The 24,828-nt window shown below is 47.0% G+C and overlaps 1 protein-coding gene across 4 annotated transcripts in view; it reads left to right on the top strand.

The window, feature by feature from the left end:
* Positions 1–24,828, top strand: part of carhsp1 (calcium regulated heat stable protein 1) — a 115,302-nt gene that overhangs the window by 49,825 nt on the left and 40,649 nt on the right. For all 4 annotated transcript variants that reach the window (XM_072481282.1, XM_072481283.1, XM_072481285.1 and 1 more), the window contains one exon: positions 12,282–12,505. In XM_072481282.1, coding sequence (XP_072337383.1) covers positions 12,330–12,505 — 176 coding nt within the window. In that variant the 5' untranslated portion in view covers positions 12,282–12,329. The remainder of the gene's footprint in view (positions 1–12,281; positions 12,506–24,828) is intronic.

Raw genomic sequence — 24,828 nt, 5'->3', positions numbered from 1 at the left:
AGTCACTTTAGAACAGAGATGAGGAGAAATTTCTTCAGCCAGAGAGTGGTGGGTCTGTGGAATTCATTGCCACAGAGGGGAGGCCGGGACATTAAGTATCTTTAAGACAGAAGTTGATAAATTCTTGATTTCTCGATGAATTAAGGGCTATGGAGAGAGAGCGGGTAAATGGAGTTGAAATCAGCCATGATTGAATGGTGGAGTGGACTCGATGGGCTGAATGGCCTTACTTCCGCTCCTATGTCTTATGGTCTTATAGGCTTCCTTTCTGCCTGAACGATGTGTGGAATTTACCCCTCCAGCTCGTGGTAGATTTTGTGGCAGTGGGGCTGGAGAATTTGGGGAGCGGCTAAAGATTGGAAGCCCGCTGGCAGGAAACCCGTTTGGAATTTTTCTCCTCACTGGATCGATGGTGGGTCAGGTTTCCCACTGATCCATGGAAACAATCCCAATTGCATGCATGATCATCTCATGGATGCTCATTAAAAATGCTACTTGCTGGAATCATGCAGCCTCTCTTAATCTAGCACCTCGACAGCGTGAAATCTAACCAGTCTTGAAACACGTTTGCAAATAAATGGCGTGCGACTGTCGGCTCTCATTTCACTCCTGAATGTCACCGCCGTGCTGAATTTATTTTCCCTGCAGCTCATTCCAGGGATCCACATGGAAGCTGTGTGGCATCTCACAGGCCGCCACACAAGTGCATCAAGGATGTGACACATCTCCCCTGGTCAATCATTATGTGAGGTTCACGCTTGATGAAGACAGCCAAGCTGCTAGATGTAATGGGTTTGTAGCTATGTCGGGCTTAGTAATACTACAATCAACTGCACATATGTGGCCGGGATTTGGGGGGGGGGGGTGGGGGGGGGGCTGCAGTGCTCTCCAGAGAAGGTTTCCTGCATAGTAGTGGTCTACTGCACTCTTCATAATCTGGCAATTCAAAATTCCCTTGCCAGAAGGAGAAATGGAGGAGTAATGTGCAGGCAACGGGAGAAGGCCACATGCCTCCTGCCCTTTAGTGCCATTGCTCTGAAAGGGATTTGCAACCAGTCACATTAACGTCGACTTCCATATTTGCATTTATACCTTCAGACCTCATGATTCACCAGGCCATGATCTGCGGAAAGGTCAGTGGTGAACCTTGTATGCATGTGCTCTGGGAAGTGAAAGACGATGACTTAGCATTAGCGCTGTTACAAAAATTTGATGCAATTGTGGCTAGCATAATGAGAAACAACAGCTGACAGTGAAATGAGTGCATGGTTGGAGATATCATCATCTCATCAGGTCCGCATCTATGCCTTCAGACTGCTGAGTGGTCCTCACACAATGCTGTCTTGCAAGCAATAAGGGTTACAATTCATCTAGCTCACACTTCCAGTAAAGATTTTGACACATCTCTTTGACACCACACAAGGTTCTGGTAACTAACTCTCTTTTGTGAGGTTGACATCTCATGAATGTGAAGCTCACAAAAGTGATGACTGAGTGGGAGGATGGCTCACTCTCTCAATAGGAGGGCACATACATTAATATGCATGACGCCTTCAGATGACATTCTCATTGACATCAAATGTATTAAATGTGCAAGCTTTATACGGTGATTGAACACCCATAACCCCGAAGTGATGTTAATATTAATTTTACTAATGCCAAGCCTGGGTGCAGCCTCGACATCCACAGCAGACTGCTATGTCCTGATGTCTATGATGACCGTGGCAGATGCTCTCTTGTGACCGAGGCCTGGAGCGACCTGCCCTGTTGTGGGTCTACTGCTAAGTGCCATATGCATCCTCCTTGGCCAGACCAACTAGAGTTGCGCTCGGGGTCACAGGCAGAGGGATTTTGGAGTGACCGGCCATCCTTGGAGTGTCCTGTGTTTTTAAAAATTATTAATTTTTAAAGGAAAAGGACTTCGCTGGCTAGGCACGTATTTGTTCCCCATTCCTAATTGCCCTTGAGGCGGTGGTGGTGAGTTTCTTTGAATTGCTGCAGTCTATTTTGTGTAGGTACACCCACTATGCTATTAGGGAGTTCCAGGATTTTGACCCAGCGACACTAAAGGAACGGCGATATATTTCCAAGTCAGGATGGCGAATGACCTGAAGGGGAACTTCCATGTGGCGGTGTTCCCATGTATCTGCTGCCCTTGTCCTTCTAGATAGTGGTGGCCGTGGGTTTGGAAGGTGCTGCCTAAAGAGCCTTGGTGAGTTCGTGCATTGCATCCTGTAGATGGTACACACTGCTGCTACTGTCCGCCGGTGGTGGAGGGAGTGAACATTTGTGGAAGGGGTACCAATCAAGTGGATTGCTTTGTCCTGGTGTTGTTGGAGTTGCAGTCATTCAGAAAGCAGCGAGCATTCCATCACACTTCTGACTTGTGCCTTGTAGGTGGTGGACAGGGTTTGGGGAGTCGGGAAGTGAGTTATTTGCCACAGGATTCCTAGCCTCTGACCTGCTCTTGTAGCCACAGTATTTATATGTCTAGTCTAGTTCAGTTTCTGGTCAATGGTAACCCCCAGAATGTTGATAGTGGGGATTCAGCGATGGTAATGCCATTGAATGTCAAGGGGAGATGATTTGATTCTCTCTTTCCCCATTCTGTCTATCACCACCTGCATGGCAATCCAACGCCTCCATCACTGCCACCTTGACAGCCACCTGGATCTCCACTTTTATCACCTCCCTGATCACCATCAATTCCATCGTCAGAAATGTCCATCCATCTCCCATTGTTCGGGTCATCGGTCTCCCTCTCGCCGGGGACCTCTCGCCTCGTGGGTCCGCCGACTCGCTCACCCGCTGCTCTTGGCCTTTTCCTCTGCTTCTGCCTTCTCTGCGGCCTCTCGAGTTCCCATTCGCTGGCATGTTGTTCCCATTCTCTCCCTTTCTCACTTGTAGGTGAAACAAGTCCAAATCTTCAGGATTTAAAATTTTTTTATTAAAGTAAGTGTTCTGCCAATTGCTGTCTCCCTTCACTTGGTCCTTTACCTTGGTGACCCTATAACGTATGTCTTTCTTGTCCATAAATTGAAAGATGTGAACAGCTAGGTGGGTTGGTTGTTGTCTGGTGTAGCTGGCTGTGAAGCTGGTTCTGAACTTCCGGGGACAGTCGTGTGATGGTGCAATAACACCCAAGGTTATTTAATCCTTAGTGGAGCCTCAATGGAGTGATGAACACCTTTGGAGGATGATGCCTCAACAGACCCTACTCCCATCTCTGATGTAGATGAAGGTCGCTTGTGACTGTTTCCACAGGATTTGATTTGTACAGTCTGTCAAATCCAGACCAGCAGACTAATGTACCTGGCTTCCCAAAGTTTCATTGCACTAGTGACAGGACTTGGGACAGAATGTTGTTGTGTGCTTGTTCCCTCACGGTTTAGCAAATCCATGGCAGTGCCACTCACTTCATGGTAAGTGATTGGAGGAGGCAGAGCAGGTGAATGCAGGCACCTAGGTTCATTTTACTTGGAGGTGCATGTTTTGGCCATTACATGATTGAAATATGAAATCACTTCACAGTACTGACCTCCCCTTTTAAAGAGGACAGTAGTCCTCTAGGAACTACTGGCTTTGTCTAACGTTTTGCCTCCCTGCCAACTGACTGGGAGGAGCCCCCCAAAATCTGGTGATGCCAAATTGGGCTGGGACGTGTCCTGGAACAGTGTGAGGCAAGCAATTCTGCTAATCACTGGGCAGTTGTCCCTTCATGCAGCCTGCAGTTCACAGCATGAATCTGCAGAACTTGTGGAAGCCCCCATCTGCTTGATCCATTTTTACTGACATTTTGTCAAAAACGTTGACGTTTAGAAAGAGGTAGCAAATGCTCAAAGTAACTTAGATATTCTTTGTGCACCTAATGATGCTTATGACTATGTAAGTTAATGATGGTGTAACTTTTACTCTTCTTTTCCTTTCTCACACTGTTGGAATTGTGTCTTCACGGAGCAGGCGTCAGCTGTGGTTGTGCATGGTATTTTGTGTGGGTGTAGGGAGGTGGAAGAATGTTAAGTTGCTATATGTGACAACATGTGCTACCTCTCAGTTGGGCATCTTTCTTTAGCCTTCTGTCGAAAGCATTCAATTGCACAGTGTGTGTAAGTTTTAATATAGATGGCAAAATCGTTTTAAAAATGAATAGTATGGATTGGAACCTTGTTTGGTTCATACCCAGACATAAGTTAAATTCACCCCCTCCCCGCCATGGAGCTACACCAAAGAAATGTCAGCACTCTCCACTCATTTCATAAGGGATGAATTTTCAGCATTGATTTAATGGACCACAAGGTCCCACTTAGTAGTGGGAAATAGTAATTCCAAACTGGTTATAGGGGATGGTTGTCAGATTGGGGTTAAAATAGGTAATCCTTGGGTGGAGGTGTTGCATTCTTTACCCAACATGTTCCATTCCCATCCCAATCTCTAAAAATAACAAATGTTAAAAAATATCTTTGAATTCTTGTGTTTTGAGCTAGTATAGAAAAATGCCTAATCGAGGGAACAATGTTATGTACAGTTTTCTCTTTCTATTCATTCAAGGGATGTGGATGTCGTTGGCTAGGCCAGCATTTATTGCCCAGCCTTAATTGCCCCATGAGAAAGTGGTAGTGAATCCACTGTAGTCCATGTGGTGCTGTTAGGGAGGAGTTCCAGGATTTTGACTTAGCGACAGTGAAGGAACAGTGATATAGTTCCAAGTCAGGATGGTGAGTTGTTTGGAGGGGAACTTGCAAGTGGTGATATTCCCATGTGTCTGCTGCCCTTGTCCTTCTTGGTGGTAGTGTGAGCGGAGGACCCTGGGACTGGCAGTCAGCAACACCTAGAGGGGAATGTAAGCGGTAGACATTGAGTCAGGCAGTCAACATCACCTAGAACCTAATATCACAGAGAATCATAGAAAAGTTATGGCACAAAAGGAGACTGTTCAGGCCATCTTGTCCATGCCATCCTGAAGAGACCCAGGTGCCCTTTGTAATCCCACCTTCCTGCACCCGATCCAAAGTGCAGATCCAGGTACTTTTAAAAATAGTTTAGGGTCTCTGCCTCCACCAACAATTCGGGGAGCAAATTCCAGACTCTCTCTACCCTCTGCGTAAAATAATTCTTCTTCATGGCTCCTCTACACAGTCTGCCACTTACCTTGAATCTATGCCTCCTGGTTCTAGAATTCTCCACCAAGGGAAACAATCTTATCCTGTCCAGTCATAGAAATTATAAAGATGGCGAATGAGCCTTTTCTGCCTTTGCGCAGAATTCAATGTTTTGCCAACATCAGCTTCCCTCTCTCCCTAACTGTTTTCTTCCCATGTCCGGAATAGAGTGCAGGTTTTGTTACTCCTGCCGGATCCCTTCCGCTTGCCCCCCCCCCCCCCCCCCCCCCCCCCCACCAATCCCCCGATTGGCAGCTTTGGAGGTTACCAGAATAACAGCAGCTATTGGCTAAATAACCTGTCAATCTGACCCTGCCTCTGCACCAGAATGGCTGCTTTGACACTGCCAACATAGCAGCAGTAAATGGTCGAGTAGCAAGTGTCTGATTCCCTGGACCCGCCTTTCTTGCTTGCCTCATGTGAGGAGAGGTGTGTACGTTTGTTGGTACCAATTGTGAGTATTGTTGTGATGGCAGAGCAGTCGGTGGGTGCTTTCTTCCCGGCTGGAGTACGGTAAACAAGGTAAGGCAGAGCAAGAACTGTATGTCACGTAGTGGAGGAGATGTTGTCCAAAATGATACTGCATGTCCATTGTGGAGACCCACCTGCTCGGAGAGATCCACTGAAAATTTCTTCATTAACATGGATAAGTCATGGAATTTTTTAATTTTTATTTTTTGAAAGGTGCAGGGTCCCTACATGTGGAGGAAAGGAACAGAGGGTTAAAGTGATAGATTCAGATGAGGAAAGATGGAAGGAGGCTCAAGTGGAGCACAAGCTCCACCGTGGATTGGTTGGGCTGAATGGCCTGTTTACGCGCCGTATTTCTTGTGTAATTCCATCTGATGATCTGTTGCGGATTGGGTGGAAAATCTGCCAAATCAGGTGGAAATGATATGAATATTGTTTCCAGCTGTTTCTTTCCTGTGAATTGACTGCCCACGTTATACTGATTATGAACTGAATGGAAATTTAGCTTTGTTTACATAGCAAGCTGGTCTTTGGTATAGGTCCGTCTGATTGCAGATTTCCATGTTAATGGCGCACAATTGAACAGATGCAGTGCATTTTAGCACCGGTCTAAAACTTCCAATATTTACCAACGCCTGGCCTTGTATAATTTAATTCCACAAGTTCAGGAATTACGCTTTGCATAGATGATCGGAGCTGCAGGCTTCAGATGATAAAGTCAGTTGTAACTGATATCCTCAAGTTATAAAATTATCTGAACTCCTTTAATATTGACATAATCGCACTAGATTTAAGGCAGTTATTGTTTTTATTGCAATACTCAAATTATTTGCCACTGCTTCCCAGAAAGAAAATATATGTACATGGACCCGTATCTTAAGTCAGTGTTTTTCAAACTATTTTCCCGGGGATCCATATTTACCAACCGGCCAACCTTCGCGACCCATGCCGGCCGACTATTACGACCCACCATTTTCGCTTACCTTTTAATGCGACGGGTGAGCCTGCTTGGTTCTCACAAACTCACTTGCTTTGTCATTCAATGTTACATTTCAGTATGGGTTGTTCACCAGAGGTCCTGGAGCTCACACCACTACTGCTTTGTCCTGTTGTGGACTCTCCTGAACAGCTCATACCACCCCTGTTTTGTTCTGCTGTGGGTTATCCTGAGCCACTTTATCAAGCAGGTTTAGTTGTGAGATCCTGGACTGTTTGTGTCTCTGGACCTCTCTTCCAATATTACAAAACGATCCATTTTAAATTTTACAAGCCTGTTGTTTGTTTGCTGCTGACAAAATGGCGGAATCGCAATCGTGCCCAGAGCATGTGACGACCATGTTCGGGGCGCATGACTTGTTTCTGCCGTCGCTTCAGGCAGGAAGACTGGACTGAATTTAAAAAAAAAAAAAAAAAAAAAATCTTCCCCTGAGTCATGGCCCTGATGCAGGAGGAGGCGGTGTTTCTTGCTGGTTTTGGGCATTACCACTGATGAGCGGGCACGCACGTGCAGCGCGCCTACATTCTGCAAGCCGGTCGCGGCTGTCATTTTTAAAGCCGGCCACTGCCAGCATTTTTATAAGCCGGCCTTTGCGCATTAATTCCGGTGATCGGGAATGCCGTGATGGACGGCTCCACGACCCTCCTGACACCTGCCCATGACCCACCTTCGGATGCCAACCCCGACTTTGAAAATGACTTTCTTAAGTGGTCATGCATGCCCAGACATGTTCACGTATTTAGGTTTGATAGTGGTTTTTGATATCATGAATGTTCTAATAAAATGACAGAACCTATTTCCAGTTGGGGGGTGTCGGTAACTAAGGATACAAAAGTGATTGACAGAGAAACAGATATGACGTGAGGCTATTGTTATAATCTGGAATGCACTGACTGAAAGCAAATTCAGCAATAACATTCGGAAGACAATTGGATAAATCCTTGAAGGGAAAATGGGGATAGGGCGGGGGGGGGGGGGGGGTGGTGGTGGTAGAATTAATTGGATGGTTCTATCAAAGAGGTGGTCAAGATGGGCAGAATGGCCTCCTAGCTATACTGTGTTCTGATTCAAAGTTTAAAAAAATATTTTAAAAATTAGAATACCGAATTCTTTTTTTTCCCAATTAAGGGGCAATTTGATGTGGCTAATCCACCTAACCTGCACATCTTTGGGTTGTGGGGTTGATTCTGGAGTCACATATAGGTCACATTATCATGCAAGAGTACCTTTAAGAAATGGGTGTTTAAGAAATGTATCTTTAAGAAATGGAGCTGCTCATGTTACTGGGGTGATGTCAGAGTGTGGGTGGAGCTAAGCTCTACTTCTGCTTTTTAGTTTCAGTTTGAGAAAAGCTTGGGTGTGTCTGTGTTTTTCAATGAGCTGCATCTGAAGTTTAAACAAAGCTGTACGGTTGATCTCTGCCATCCAAAGGGGCTGTTTAGCACAGGGCTAAATCGCTGGCTTTGAAAGCAGACCAAGGCAGGCCAGCAGCACGGTTCAATTCCCGCAAAAGCCTCCCCGAACAGGTGCCGGAATGTGGCGACTTGGGGCTTTTCACAGTAACTTCACTTGAAGCCTACTTGTGACAAGCGATTTTCATTTCATTTCATTTCACTATCTATGGATCACTTGGTGAACCCAGAATTGTAAAAGGTCTCCGTATTGAATGTAAACCTAATGTGCTCCTGTTTGAAGGTTTGTTAAGTCTTTTGGATGTTAAAAGGACAGCTTACAGGGTTACTTAGTGTCGTAGTCTTTGGGGTTGTATTTGAATTAATGGTTGCTTAGATGTTCACTGTTTGATTTATAAAAAAAAAGTTAACTTGCATTCATAGAATAAACATTCTTTTGTTTTAAAGAAATACTTGTCCATTTTCTGCTGTACCGCACCTGTAGAGTGGGCCGTGTGCTCCCCATACCATAATCTATTAAAAGTTGTGGGTCAGGTGAATTCCATGATACATACACTTTGGGGTTCTCTAAACCCTAGCCCATAACAACATATAGTGAAGCCCATGCAGACACAAGGACAATGTGCAAACCCCACATGGACAGTGACCCAGGGCCGGGATCGAAACCAAGTCCTCAGTGCCGTAGGGAGCAGTGCTAACCGCTGTACCACCGTGACACCCATGTTCTGATTCAAAGTTAATGGTAGCATTAATGACATGGCAATAAACTAATGGGGACTTCTAAGTTATAAAATGTGACAGCCAGGAGGTTTCACTTTTGGGCACCATCACCAATTCGGTGCAAATTATCCTCAAAAGTATGCTTGTTTTAAGATTTCCGCTTTGCTCAAGCTCACGAGGAAACCCGTTTCCAGAGCACCACAAGTAAAATCGTATATGAACCAGTGAAATTGGGCAGCAATTTAGAATGTAATTATTTTCAGTGGCCTGGTGCAGACTTCATTAGACAGCTGAAAATAGATTTGTTAAAATAAAATTAAAAGCCTCCATTCCACCACCTAAGTGGCGGCCTAATTTGAAATAATTGAGAATAATTTTAGCAAACTATGTGGACCGATTGCTAGCTACATTTGGTGTGCAATGGTAAGGTTGTTAGTAAATTAAAAAAGATTAAAAGCTAAATCATTCATTCCTGTTAAGTTCCTTGTGCCATATAGAACCACTTAATTTTAGGCTCTTCCTCGAAGACCTATAATTGATGGAAATTTTGTCACGCTGTTTAAATTTGACGTGGGACTGTAGGTGGGGCCAATTTATGGGGTCGTGGGAAGGCAATGTCGTAGTGACATTATCACTGGAGTAGTTGTCCGGAGACCCGGGGTAATGCCCTGGGGACCTGGGTTTGAATCCCACCATGGCAGATGGTGAAATTTGAATTTATTAAAGATCTGGGATTAAATGTCTAATTTGACCATTGCTGACTGTCCTAAAAACCCATCTGGTGTCCTTTAGGGACGGGAATCTACCATTCTGCACTGGTATGGCCAGATCCATTGCCATGTGATTGACTCTTAAATGTCCTCAGTTCAAGGACATTTGGGTTGGGCATAAAATGCTGGCCCAGCTAGCAATGCCCACAGCCCATGAAAGAATTTTTAATTTTAGAAACTCTAAGTAGCATTAAACTGCAAAGAACATTACATTTAAATTCTAATACCATTGAGAAAATGTTGGAGACATTCAGCTGGTCAGGCTGTGGAAAGAGGGAGACAGGATTAATGTTTCAATGACCGTTTGTCATTTCACCACTCATGGCCATGAATTGAACCATACTTTAAGCTCGAGAATTTTTTCTCCCGAAACTTCATCACCTCCCCACCTCTCTCCTCCTTTAAACCCACCTCTGACCAAGCTTGTCACCCCTCCTAACAACTCCCGATTTGTTTGTGTTATATTTTGTCTGCTTACACTTTTGTGAAGTGCTTCACGATCATTTTCCTGTGTTTTAAAAAAAAAAAGAATACACATGGCAGGTGTTATCAATGAAGCCAAGTTAAATAATTATCAAGTACAACCGAAGTTTGATTTAATTATACTGCCTATTACTGGTTACTATTGAGAAGGTGGTGAGCCACCTTCTTAAACTGCAGCAGTCCATGTGGCAAAAGTATTCCCACTGTGCTGTGGGTACGAAGTTTCAGAATTTTGACCCAGGGACATTATGGTTGGCGGGTGTGTGACTTGGAAGTGGTGATGTGCCCATACACTTGCTATCCTTGTCCTTCCAGGTGGTAGAAGCCATACATTTGGGAGGTTGCTGTTGAAGAATCTTGGTTAGTTGCTGCAGTATACTTTGTGGACAGTAAAGCACCTCTGCCATGGTACACCAGTGGTGGAAGACGTGGCTAGGCTGTCGATCAATCATGTGGACTGCTTTGTCACGGATAGTTTCAAACTTTTTTGCTGTTGTTGCGGATCCACCATTCAGGCAGGTTGAGCGTGAACTATCATCCTACATAAATCTTGTACTGTATGCATTGTACATCAGCTTTGGGGAATTAGGCTGTGAGCCACTTGCCACAGCATATCCAGCATCTGATTTGCTCTTGTAATCATGCTATTTATGTAGTGGGTCTGATTAGCTATCCAGTCAAAGACAACCCACAAGATGTTTATAATGGAATGTGGTGATAATAGTGCTGCTGAATGTCAAGGGAATGTGATTACAGTCTCTCTTGTTGGAGATTGTCACTGCCTGACGCATGCAGTGCAAATGTTTCTTGCTATTTATCAGCTCCAGCCTGGTAATGTCCAGGTCTTGTTGCATGCGGGTATGGATTGTTTTATTATTTGAGAAATTGTGAATGGATGTAACCATTCACAATCGGCAGCAAACAGCCCCACTTCTGACTTTGTTTTTGTGTGAGTTATTGATGAAGCAGCAGATGGTCGGACCTAGGCTGTTGCCATACAGAATTTCTGCAGTAATATCCATGCATTTGTGATCCCCCTTCCAGTGCTATAGGTTTCAGTTTTATAAGGGTTGTTCAATAATACACTCCATCAAAAGCCATCTCGGTCTCTGTAACCTTATTTCTGTAATAGTCTTCTGTTTGTTTGTATTGGGGCTGTAATAAGATAGAGTTGTGTGTTCCTGACTGAACCTAAACTAAGAAACTGTGATTCAGTGCTACTCGCTGCACTGTAGATAACTGATTCCATCACTTTGCTGACTGGTAGGAGACTGATGGGGTGAAATGTGGATTTCTGGATAATTTTCCACATTGTTGCATCTAGGTTCATAATGGAACTGCTTTCGGGAGGCATTGCCAGTTCCAAAGTGTAGATCTATGGCATTCCACCCAATGCCTTTGATCAGTCTGACATGAGTAGCCATATCCTGATGTCACGTGGAGTGAAAGTGAGCATTAAATAGATTCATTGCCGCCTTTTGCTGTGTGACACATATAATAATAAAATGAAATAAAGAATAATAGCGGACATGAATAAAATTACCCAAGTTATGCCAATTGGAGATGGTTTGCCAAACAGCTCTGTCTTTCCTGGTAAGTTTAACTCATCTTTTTGAGTTGGAAGAATTTGCTACTTCGTTGTAGAGCGGAGGGAGTGCAGCATTGAGGGATGTGCCAGGTTTCTGAAGAAATGCTCGTCTAGCTAGGCCTGTCTGTTCAAGAGATGCATAGGCTTCTGTGGCACTTCCTGAAGAGAAGCAGGAAAGTTGTTCACGTTCTGGCCAATATTAACTATTCAATTGACCTTGCTAAAATATATGAACTAATTATCATTCTTGTCATTTTTGTAGTCTTTCTGCCATTTTTACCTGCAACCCAACAGCAGTTGCACTTCCAAAGTAACTCATTGGCCATGGGACTCTTGAATAAAATGAATTCAGGAAATTCTTTGTGACTATAAACTGGATCTGTCTTTTAGACCTGTGTAGTATAGGTGGATTAATGCACTAGGTTTTGTGTGACTATAGTACCGGTAACAAATGTAGTCCTATCTAGATTGGGCATCTTTCCTTAACAGTTAAACTTACAGCTTGTCATTCAAAGTTGTTGCTCCAAGTTATTTAGGTAAGCAATATGTTGATATTTCTGTTATTATAGCTTTTTTCCAAGCTGAGCCCTCAAATGTGAGTCCACAGATCCTTAAACCTCTCTCTGGCCCAACCTGTTGTGTATCCTGAATGCATAATAACGGTATTCCTTTCCTTTTCAGCTTCCTCATAATAACTAAGTGAGATCTACTGACCCTGGTCCTTTGGAAATGGCCTCTCAATCCACATCGCCACAGTCTCCTGCATCTTCCCAGCCATTATCACCTTCTTCTGCAGCTCTTCACACTCCTGAAAATACCAGGATAAGTGAGCGTTCTCCTTCACCAATGAGGGGCTTCCTCATCCCCAGTCCATTACCAACTAGGAGGACCAGAACTATGTCTGCGTAAGTACACAGTGAGTCACTGTAACATTGGAAACAATTACACAATCACATCTTTTCTAAAGCAGCGTACTGAAGCTGCAGTTAATTTTTTAAATGAAGAATCGATAAAAACCATGAATTTTAGTTCTGTTACTGTATGAACAGTTACATCTTGATTACACTTAAAGGTGTTACAATCCTGTTCAAGGATCCAACTATTTGCAATTTGTATCTTTTATTTTAAAACAAACTTTAAACACCAAATTAGCCATATTAACAACCGAGAAATAGCTTTACAAGTAGCCGTTACAACAGTTCTAAATGAAAGAAGAAACTTTAATTTACTTCCTAAACCTGACACTATATTCCAATTAAGCAAACCAATATACTTCAAATACCACTCGTGAACCCATGTTTCTACTTTTCTCTGTGTAGGATCTTTGGAGAGAGAGAACCTTTCAGGACCAAAACTGAAATGCCCCTGTTCAGATTAAAATCCTAGGAAGAACTAACTTTTCAGTCAGCCCTGGCTTCACCAATTTATTACATTATCTGTACCCAATGCATAAGGCATTCTCCTCTCCTCCCACACTATGTCCCATGACCTGTTTAGCCAGGACCAACTACAATACCCCTCATAAATTATGTATACCCGCGGTGGCAGGATGGCCTCACAGCGTTGAGGACCCGGGTTTGATCGTGGGCCCAAGTCACTGTCTATGTGCAGTTTGCATATTCTCTCCCCATGTCTGCATGGGTCTCGCCCCCACATCTGAAATGTTAGGTGGATTGGCCACGCTAAATTGCCCCTTAATTGGGGGGAAAAGAAAGTTGAGCACTTTAAATTATAAACAAACATACATTTGTACACCCCAGTTTTCCTTTAAGCATAAATAATATTCCATTAGCTAGCTAGATGTAAACAAGTAAATGATTCCCAACTCTATTAACAGAACACTGCAAAATAAATGAGTATCTCACTTTTACGAATCCTTAATCATAGCTTTAGTAGACATACAACTGTATGCATCTTAACCCAGGTTTTGATAACACTACTGCAAAAAATATATAAGAGATGCCGATTTCTTGCATTCATCAAAAAGGATTGTAACCAAACTCTCCGTGGGCTGGTGAAAAGATTCCTTAACATTAATAATTGTTCTTGTACCTGTTAACAGTTATTTTTTTTGCAGTAGAAAGGTTAGTGGTTATTGTAAAATAATGCAGCATTTAATTATCAAAATAATACCTTGGAAGAGCGATGATGAAGATGGCGGTGGCTGAGGTAGAAGATATGGTGTTGATTGATCTTATCCATCGTAATTCACCATGTTTTACCATAAGCTCAGTGACGTTGCCAGTAGTGAATTGGGGGACTTATTGTTTTGTAACAATAGAGGTGTTGTAGGGAAGCTGTGACAGGAAGTTTGCATGGCTTGTACAGGAAGACAGCTATATGCAAGATACAGATACCAAATCTCTTGTGGCATTCTTCTTCCTTTTGAATTGAGGGATTCACTGTAGCATAATAACCAAAGCGATGTCTAGCCATAAAGTACAGGAAATGCATGATGACCTTGTTGATATGATAAAAGGGGCAATGCTAACAACATGTTTTACATTGCAACGGGAAATTCATTTCATGTGAAGTTTCGGATATCTGAAACTTCAAAACCTGCTTTCATCCAGCTCTGAACAAATTTCTATACTTACCCGTGGGAGTTCTACACATGAGAAATCTGTCCTAGGGAAATTGGATAAATACTTTTGAAACAGATACTTTATAGGGCCATAGACTTCCTGGGAATTGCCTTGTGTGCAATAGACATTAATTTATCCTTGGCATCCTTCCATCTATGGAAGTTGATGGGCATGATGCACATCAATGACTACTAAAGCGAGGTTGTAGTCTAACTGAAGGCTTTAATGAGCTAGATGTTTCCCCCAGCAGCTTGGGTACAGAATGAAAGCTGCTGGGGCGGCACGGGCTCTTATACCCCGCATTGCAGGGCGGAGCTACCATACAGCTTGACCAATGGGAAACATACATTATCTACCAATGGTGTTCCAGCATTACTAGGTACTATAATACTTCTACACAGATTACCACATTCATCCCCTGCTAAAAAAGAGTCCGGCGGGTGTGGTGGCTTGGTATTACAACATGGTAACGTGGTAGAAGTTATAGTTATGGAGGTGCCGTAACACCTCCGTACAGCGTTTTGTCTTATTATCGTAACTATTTACAATTTCACAATTAATTATATACACTTTAAAATGAAGCAATCAGTCGATCGGGGGCCCTGGTCGTCGAAGCTTTGGTGGTGACGCCGGTGGAAGTTCGGGCGTCTGTGACTCCGGGAGCGTGCTTTTGATCTCTGTGGCAGCTTCCAACACCCCTAGACGGCGCTGGTGGAGAAGCCGATTGACCTGGGAAGGGAACGTCTGCGGGATGTGTCTGTGGGCGGGGGGGGGTCTATACTGGGCCGGCGGAAGAACCGATCCTCCTGGGAAGGGGGCGGCTGTAAGGTGCACCGGTGAGAGGGAGGGTGGGACTGGTGGCTGGGGTGTGCATGGGGATCCGGCGGGCGCCAGGTCTCGTAGGGAGACCGTATCTTGTCGGCCGTCGGGGTATGCCACGTAGGCGTACTGGGGGTTAGCGTGAAGAAGATGGACCCTCTCGACCAACGGGTCCGACTTGTGTGCCCGCACGTGTTTTCGGAGCAGGATGGGTCCGGGAGCTGCCAGCCAGGTCGGGAGCGAGGTCCCAGAGGAGGACTTACTGGGGATTACAAGGAGACGTTCGTGAGGTGTTTGGTTGGTCGTGGTACACAGCAGTGCCCGGATGGAGTGGAGGGCATCTGGGAGGACTTCCTGCCAGCGGGAGACTGGGAGATTCCTGGGCCATAGGGCCTGTAGGACGGTCTTCCAGACCGTTCCGTTCTCCCTCTCGACCTGTCCATTACCCCGGGGGTTGTAACTGGTCGTCCTGCTCGAGGCAATGCCCTTGCTGAGCAGGAATTGACGCAGTTCGTCGCTCAGAAAGGAGGACCCCCTATCACTATGTATGTAAGCGGGGAACCCGAACAGCGTAAAGATGCTATGGGGGGCTTTGATGACGGTGGTTGCAGGGGATGGCGAATGGGAATCGGGAGTACTCTTCAATCACGTTCAGGAAGTACGTGTTGCGGTCGGTGGAGGGGAGAGGGCCTTTGAAGTCCATACTGAGGCGTTCAAAGGGACGGGAAGCCTTTATCAGGTGCGCTTTCTCTGGCCTGTAGAAGTGCGGTTTGCACTCCGCGCAGATTTGGCAATTCCTTGTGGCTGTCCTGACCTCCTCGATGGAGTAGGGCATGTTGCGGATCTTGATTAAAATGGAAGATGCGAATGACCCCCGGGTGGCAGAGGTCCTCGTGGAGGGCTCGGAGGCGGTCCACTTGTGCGTTGGCACATGTGCCTCGGCGGGACAGGGCATCAGGAGGCTCGTTTAGCTTCCCGGGACGATACAAGATCTCGTAGTTGTAGGTGGAGAGTTCGATCCTCCACTGCAAGATCTTATCGTTTTTTATCTTGCCCCGCTGTGCATTATCAAATATGAAGGCGACCGACCGTTGGTCAGTGAGGAGAGTGAATCTCCTGCCGGCCAGGTAATGCCTCCAATGTCGCACAGCTTCTACTATGGCCTGGGCCTCCTTTTCGACTGAGGAGTGGCGGATTTCGGAAGCATGGGGGGGTACGTGAGAAGAAGGCCACGGGTCTACCCGCTTGGTTGAGAGTGGCGGCCAGAGCTACGTCGGACGCGTTGCTCTCGACCTGGAAGGGGAGGGACTCATTGATGGCGTGCATCGTGGCCTTTGCAATGTCTGCTTTGATGCGGCTGAAGGCCTGGCGGGCCTCTATCGACAGTGGAAGAACTGTGGATTGGATCACGGGATGGGCCTTGTCCGCATAGTTGGGGACCCACTGGGCATAGTAAGAAGAAAAACCTAGGCAGCGCTTCAGGGCCTTGGAGCAGTGAGGGAGGGGGAACTCCATAAGGGGGCGCATGCGTTCAGGGTCGGGGCCTATAACGCTATTTCTCACTACGTAGCCGAGGATGGCTAGGCGGTCGGTGCTAAACACGCACTTATCCTTGTTATACGCAAGGTTAAGGATCTTTGCGGTCTGGAGGAATTTTCGGAGGTTGGTGTTGTGGTCCTGCTGGTCGTGGCCGCAGATGGTGACATTATCGAGATACGGGAATGTTGCCCGTGCACCGTACCGGTCACCCATTCGGTCCATCTCTCACTGGAAGACCGAGACCCCGTTAGTGACACCGAAGGGAACCCTTAAAAAGTGGTAGAGCCGGCCATCTGCCTCGAAGGCAGTGTACTTGCGGTCACTGGTGCAGATGGGGAGCTGGTGGTAGGCGGACTTAAGATCCACCGTGGAGAAGACTTTGTAATGCATGATCCTGTTTACCAGGTCGGATATGCGGGGGAGAGGGTACGCGTCCAGCTGCGTAAACCTGTTGATGGTCTGACTGTAGTCGATGACCATCCTATGCTTCTCCCCGGTCTTTACCACCACTACTTGAGCTCTCCAGGGACTGTTGCTCGCTTCAGTGACTCCTTCCCTCAGTAGCCGTTGGACCTCTGACCTAATAAAGATCCGATCCTGGGCACTGTACCGTCTGCTCCTTGTGGCGACGGGTTTGCAATCCGGGGTGAGGTTCGCAAACAGGGAAGGTGGATCGACCTTGAGGGTCGCGAGGCTGCAGACAGTGAGGGGGGTATAGGGCTGCCAAATTTGAAAGTTAGACTTTGGAGGTTGCAATGGAAGTCTAAACCTAGGAGTGTGGCCGCGCCGAGGTGGGGAAGGACGTAGAGTCGGTAATTTTTGAACACTCTTCCCTGGACCGTGAGGTTTGCTACACAAAACCTCTTTATCTCTACTGAGAGGGAACCGGAGGCCAGGGAGATTTTTTGATTAACGGGGTGGACGGGGGAGAGAACAGCGCCTTACCATGTTGGGATGTATGAAGCTCTCCATGCTCCTAGAGTCGATTAAACAGGACGTCTCGTGCCCGTTGATTAGTACCTTTGTTGTAGCAGTTGAGTGTTTGAGGCCGAGACTGGTCCAGGGTCACCGAGGCTAATCGCGGTAGCAGCTGGGTGTTCGCACCGGGCGGTGTGTGGTCATCGGCACCGAGGTCCCGGGAGTCCATCCAAGATGGCGGCGCCCACTGGTCGCACATGGCTGGGGGTGCACAAAATGGCGGCGCCCATCTATCACGCGTGGCATCAGCGGGACAAGATGGCGGCACCCGGAGGACGCACGTGGCCCTGGGGGAGGAAGATGGCGGCACTCGCTGGCCGCACTGGGTCCGTGGAGAGGGTTGTTGTGGCGGCCCGCATTCGCCTCCGGAGACCGCAGCGACCGCCCGGGCCTTGCATACCGCCACGAAATGGCCCTTTTTGCCGCCCCCTTTACATGTGGATGAACGGGCTGGGCAGGTGTTTGGCTTGCCCACAAAAATAGCAGCGGGCCCCCCGGGGTTGCCGGGCCGTCTTGCAGTGCAAGCTTGTGGGGGGTATGTGGGATGCCTCGGAGTCGACTGCAGGGGGGTTCCACGCTGCCCAGGGGGCTGCCGCTCATTCGGGGGCGTAGGCGCGGGCATTTCGGGAGGCCACATCCAGGGAGCTGGCACAGGCCCGTGCCTCCTTGAGGCCTAGAGTCTCTTTCTCCAGCAAACGCTGGCGGATTTGAGAGGACAGCATACCCGCAATGAAAGCGTCCCGAATCAATAGTTCAGTGTGGTCGTTTGCTGAAACTTGCGGGCAGCTGCAGTTTCTCCCCAATGCCAGGAGCACACGGTAGAATTCTTCCAGTGACTCACCAGGAATTTGTTGCCTCGCCGCTAGTAGATGCCGGGCGTAGACCTGATTTACAGGGCGAATGTAGTGTCCTTTCAGCAACTCCATCGCGGCATCGAAGTCATCCGTCTCCTCGATGAGGGTGTAGACTTCTGGGCTCACCCTCGAGTGCAGGATCAACAGTTTCTGTTCTCCTGGGGGGGTGTTTTCTGCCATTCCGAGGTAGCCGTTGAAGCATGCCAGCCAGTGTTCGAAAGTCGCCGCCGAGTTTACTGCTTGGGGGCTGAGTTGCAGACACTCCGGCTTGATTCGGAGCTCCATTTTTTAAATCTAGCTGATTAAATTGATGCACGATCAATGACTACTAAAGCGAGGTTGTAGTCCAACTGAAGGCTTTAACAAGCTAGATGTTTCCCCCAGCAGCTCAGGTACAGAACGAAAGCTGCTGGGGCGGCAGGGGCTCTTGTACCCCGCGTTGCAGGGCGGAGCTACCATACAGCTTGACCAATGGGAAACATACATTATCTACCAATGGTGTTCCAGCATTACTAGGTACCGTAATACTTCTACACAGACTACCACAGGGCATGCAGCAAATCAAATCCATTCTGAGGTGGGGTAGCTTCATATTGCACACTTTTGCTTCGAAGTTGTCAACAGAAGTTGTTGTTTTCTGCGTTTGGTGCCTGTTGCCTAGCCATTGATGAATTTATATTGGCGAATGGGTTGCCTCAATTATTGATGGAGGGGGTAAAAGTGAACAAAGGAAGCATGGTAAGAGCAGCACGGTAGCACACGTGGATAGCACTGTGGCTTCACAGTGCCAGGGTCCCAGGCTCGATTCCCCGCTGAGTCACTGTGCGGAGTCTGCATGTTCTCACCATGTCTGCGTGGGTTTCCTCCGGGTGCTCCGGTTTCCTCCCACAGTCCAAAGCCGTGCAGGTTAGGTGGATTGGCCATGATAAATTGTCCTTAGTGACCAAAAAGGTTAGGAGGGGTTATTGGGTTACGGGGATAGGGTGGAAGTGAGGGCTTAAGTGGGTCGGTGCAGTCTCGATGGGCCGAATGGCCTCCTTCTGCACCATGTTCTGTGAAGTGAGTAAAGATGTTAACATGCCTGGAAAGTTCTGATTAATAGAGATTGGCATGATTACTTTCAGTGGCGAAAAGGAGGATGCAGGGATTGTAATAAAAATGGTGGTTATTTAGCAGCAGTAATGGCTTTCCGAAGGTGTTGAGGTGAAAGAGTTTATACTTAATTACATATGTTTCAGAAAGATTGGCTGCAACACTAGAATCAATGCGTGGGTTCATTGACATGGCATTGAATAAGCAGCCAATCAGTTCATTGTCTAGAAACAGTAGCACAATTAGTGGAGTCACAAGTTTACATGTAGAGGAAATTATTTGTGCAAGAGCAATTGCAGATGAATCCCAGTGCCTGCTTGCTCACTTCTCATAATCCTGTATATTCCTCTTTACATTGTACCTCAGGAGCAGTTTACCCTGAGAGTGATATCTCGCCTGCAGGACTCCTAATGGGTTTTCATTTTTTTTTTTAAAGGCTCAGAATTTTCAGGCTCGAATTTCCAATGCAGTTTGTGGGGTTAAACCTGATATTGAACGGTGATATTGAATTGGGTTTGGGGGGGGTCTAGGCTGCTTTTGTGGAGAAACTCTGGGAAAGACATGGGATGTCTTTCTGAGAACCAGGGGATGAAATCCTACTCCAGGAGGTTCAAACCAGGCAGCCAGGGATAGGCTGATTATTATACACCCTGCCTTGTTTTACTGGCGTTTGGGTGCAGATAAAACCGGGGTGAGGGGGGTATTCCACTGCTGTCTCAAAGTTGAAATACCCTGCCGTCCCCATCCCACTCCCACTTCTTTGAACAGTTTGGGGCTTTAAACCAAAATGCCAGATTGCCGGGGGGGGGGCAGGTCGACAAACCTGGAAATATTTTCCCTGGAAGGTGAGAGAGTAACATCCACAGAGGGGGGAGAGATGCTGAGTTGGTTAGTGTAAAGAAGTACATTGTCGGTGTACAGTAATGTTTTGTGATGGTCATGTTTGTATTATGAAAGGATGATTAGAAGCAAAAGGCTGACAAGATGGCTGATGAGTCAGTAGTCCATGTTGAATACCCATGAAGAAAGTACAGGAGCTGGCAATAGCACTAACTGAACTGGCCTAGTCCTAAAGGACAGCTGCCAATCTGGACATGCAACAGGTAGTGAGAACACCAACACTCTATAACCTAGTATTTGTTCATGAAAGGATTGGCGGAAATGACAATTACACAGTCCCAGTGAAGCTAATTCCTATCGTCACAGTGAGGACACTCCATTGTGCCGTATACCATTCCTACCGCATTAAATGGAGGAGAATGAGAACACATCTAGCAGCTGAAGTCTAAGAATCCACGATAATCATGCCCATCGTAACCCCTTGCATCGTGAATCAGTCTCTTCCCCCCCCCCCCCCCCCCCCCCCCAACCGAGACTCCCTAAATGGGGGGAGACCCCTGTCTGTAAGCTACAGAAAAGTCCGAACGGGCAAGTGGAAAATAAATACTGTTGTAACTCTCACCTGGGCACACAGCAGCTAGTTCAGACAGAAGAAGCACCATGTATCAATTCCTGGAAAGAGTAAACCAGTAACCTGTGTTTAAATCTCTCAGATCCTTAAGCCATTCATTCAGTCCTCTTAGTCGGCTGTGAGTAACAGCTAATGCAAACACAGCATTGAGCATTGCTTCATTCATCTTTTTCATGGTTCAGGTACCTCAAGTGCTGTGACAACATGTTTACAAACATCAACAACTTCAAAGAGAGTGCTGTCAATTTCCAGCTGAACACTTCAAAATCATTCCAGCAAAGGGGGGGGGGGTGTTTGGAGTGCATTTCTCTCTTTGAATTGATTGATGTTTGTAGACATTGTGGTTAGAGCACTTCAGAGTTCATGAACCATGAAAAAGTTGAATGAAGCAGGGCTTACAGCAGTGTTTGTGGAAGCTGTGAATCACAGCCCACAAGGGGAATGAACAAATGGCTTACAGCTCAAGGGCCTGAGGTTTAAACACAGGTCACTGGTTTACTCTTTCCAGGAATTAGCACATGGTGCTTTCTCTGTCTGAGCTGACAGCTGCGTGCCCAGGTGAACGTTACAACAGTAATCTTTTTCCATTTGTCCCTGTCTGGACTGCTTTCTCGCTTCCGAACAGGGGTCTCTTTAGGGGGTGGGGTGGGGGAACCCTTTTACTTAGGCAGTCTCTGTGGGGGATCCCCCTATTTTGGTGGACTATGATGGGGGGGTGGTGGGAAGGTCTGGCATAGTGACGGTGGGTGGCCCACGGTTCAAATTTGGGGGCAGTTCCCTCATGGGTTACCCTCTTGGCCCATGGCGAGGTCCACCACGTCAGGGCCACGCTAGTAATATCAGTAATGACCTTCACCCACGTGATTCCACTTGGGCCTGCAGATTCTGGTTCCCGGCCTACTAAATGGATACATTTGCATCCTCGGGTTGGCACGCGGGCTCAAACCCTGAACCTGCCACCAGCCGGGGCCGGAGGGGTGCCGATTCAGTTTTTAACCCAGGCGGGAACTCCGCGGCGGGTGGCAAAAAATCCAGGCCCAACATCGATTGATACATAGCTCTGGATTAAAGCATCACTTCCTTTTATTCTTGGATCTCAGTTCTTTTGGGTGCAATATGCTTTCAAAGGTTATCGTTCATGTCTGTTATGGCTGAATCCCGTGCCTAGATTTTATCCTTTTTGCAGAGGTTTGATAAAAGTGGAGTTAACACGAAACATGTCTTGACAACAATTTTCCATGAGTCATTAGATATGGAGTAGGAGTCGGGAGTCATTTTCCCCTTCCTCTCCACTTCAAGCTCACTGATAGGAATCCATTATAATACACCTACCACCACTAATTGATAATTATATGGGCTCTTCCAGGTCTGTATAACCTAATTGACAAAAAACCCAATTAAATAAACTGCCAAATCATAAAGCTTTTTTCACTTTGAAAAGAATCTTTATGCTGGACTATTCGATTTGGGCAAACAAGTCTCCATCTTTTCCTGAATCTACACATTTTATAGATCTTTCATCTCCCATTTGGTGTTGCATTTTTAACAGCAAATCACACGAGTTATCATTAAAAGTACAGAAATAAAAGAAATCCATTTGTTTCTTCTTGACTTCGAAATAACTAGAGCAGGGTTTCTTGAACTTTTCCAGCTGTGGGACCCCTCGACACCTCCCAAGAGCATTGGATTGGGGAGCCACAAGCATTCTTATCATGTTGACGAGATGTTTTAGCTCCCACCCAGAATCTGAATCTTGTCCCAAGGAGCTTCATCAGAAAGCGAGGCTCAGTTCGTGGGCGCTGATTGGTCAATTTGATTTTCTTTTTTTGATTTATGGCCATCGCTCTTGCCCGAATCTTTGCTTCTTCAGCTGACTTGGGCTCGGGTTCAAGGAACCACTGAACTAGAGAAACTGTTGAGTAAACACCCAGAGGAAGAATGCAAACATCTGCCAAACAGAGTAACATTGAACACCAATCAATTGCGAGTCTCTAATTGACCTCCAGATCTGTCTAGGTTAGAGATTCCTGAACTTCATTTGATGAGTCAGAGATTTACACTCCATGTCTGCCCCCCTTACGAAGAAACAATGGGTGTGATTAAATGGAAAAGTTCCTTCAGTGTAGTAGCAAGCGGGAACTGTCATGAGCTTCCCGACCCTTGACCCGGTGAGGCCGTCACCGGTATGAAAGGTTAATTGGTCCATTTAATGAGGCCCCATGGGCTTCATGTCGCAAATGATGGTCCTGCCGGCTTATTCACAGGGACTGCACCCGTCAGCTCCTTGCTAACAAGGGAGAGCAGCATTTAAACCGATCCTGCAAAGCAAAGCCCACACAGTGCCATCGGGTAGACCAGCCCCACGATTCGGGGTTGATGACCATGCCAGATTGTTGGATGTGGTCGAGTCCAGGTGTGATTCCCTGTTCTCCTGATGGGCTTGGAGGGTCAGCCAATGGGCAGGCAGTGCCACCTGGGAGGAAGTGACAGTGACTGTCAGCTCGGCCAGCTTCATCAGGAGGACCGGCACCCAGTGCCATAAGACGATCAATTCCCCCCTCCCCCCACTGGCGATGAACTAAGCATGCAGCTCCTGTGTCCTTGCAGGAGAAATGGATCCAGATCGGCGGCAGGGTACTGGCTATCGATCCTCGCTCTCTACAATGAATGGCTCTACAAGGAATGGGCCCTGAGGGTTGTGGGGGTAGCCAAGGACAGATCTGTCACCAACGTAGAGATTGGCATATGGTGCAGAGGTGAGGATCCGCTGACCGCCACCCAGATAACCTGTCAAAAGGGAGTTGTTAATGCTACACAAACTGACCCATTCCACCAACTGACCACATGTACATTCTCCCATGAGATCTCCATCTGACGGTACTGGCCTATCCGGGTGGTGCTCCCCATGCTTCCCATGAGAACACGTCCGAGGAGACCACCGTATTTGCGGCACGGCTATTATCCCCACCCTCCACCAGTGCAGAAACATATACCTCGGTGGGCAACAGTAGTGGTCACGCTTCTGGGCGCATTCTGATGAGGACCACGCAATTGCTGATGCACATCAGGTGGAGGCAGGAACTCACTGGCGAGACCGCAGTCGGAGGTCTGTTGGATTCCAGGATCCAGCTGGGTCTCGGTCAGATGCTCCGCCTCTGGACCAGGTTTACCTGGAGCTGATAAGAGTGTGGCCATGATCTTTAGAGGGGGATGTCAGCAGGTATATAGCCGATTGGAGGAGTCTCTCAGGCTACGGGCACAGGATATGGCACCACAACTGCAGTGGAGAGCCTGATGTACGATGTCAGCAGCATGAGTGGTGCTGTCCAAGGCGTGACTCGGTCAGCGATGGCTATGGCTGAGCGCCTCGACAGCATGCCCCAGTTGCTGGGGCGTGTCCCAGTCTCGTATGGACCTAGATGAGGCACTGCGGAGCTTGTTCCAGTCTTGGGTGGGCATTACCTAGGCACTCCAAGGCATGATTCGATTGTCGGGTGATGTATCCCAGTCGCAGGTGGGCATTGCCAGGACACTTCAAAGCATGCCCCAGTCACTCTGGAGCATTGCTGAGGGTGTCGACACCATACCGCATGGGAGCTGCCAAGGCTGGCCGAGCCAGGTGATAAGAGGGGCAGCCGGGGCTCGACCCCAGTTGTGTGTGTGTATATGTGTGTGGGTGCGTACCGTTCTGCCTACAGTCCATGCACATTGTTCCATACATGGCAAACACACATATGGTAAATGTACAATGTAAATACATAGACATCGGGTGAACAGTGCAGAAGATGTGTGCAGAGATCTATTCCATCCATAAGAGGGTCATTCAGGAGTCTGGTAACAGCGGGAAAGAAGCTGCTTTCGAACCTGTTGGTGTATGTTCTGAGGCTTTT

Source organism: Scyliorhinus torazame, chromosome 17, assembly GCF_047496885.1.
Source record: "Scyliorhinus torazame isolate Kashiwa2021f chromosome 17, sScyTor2.1, whole genome shotgun sequence".
Classification (NCBI taxonomy): Eukaryota; Metazoa; Chordata; class Chondrichthyes; order Carcharhiniformes; family Scyliorhinidae; genus Scyliorhinus; species Scyliorhinus torazame.
Note: the sequence above shows the minus strand (reverse complement) of the source record. Positions and strands in the feature narration are given on the sequence as shown.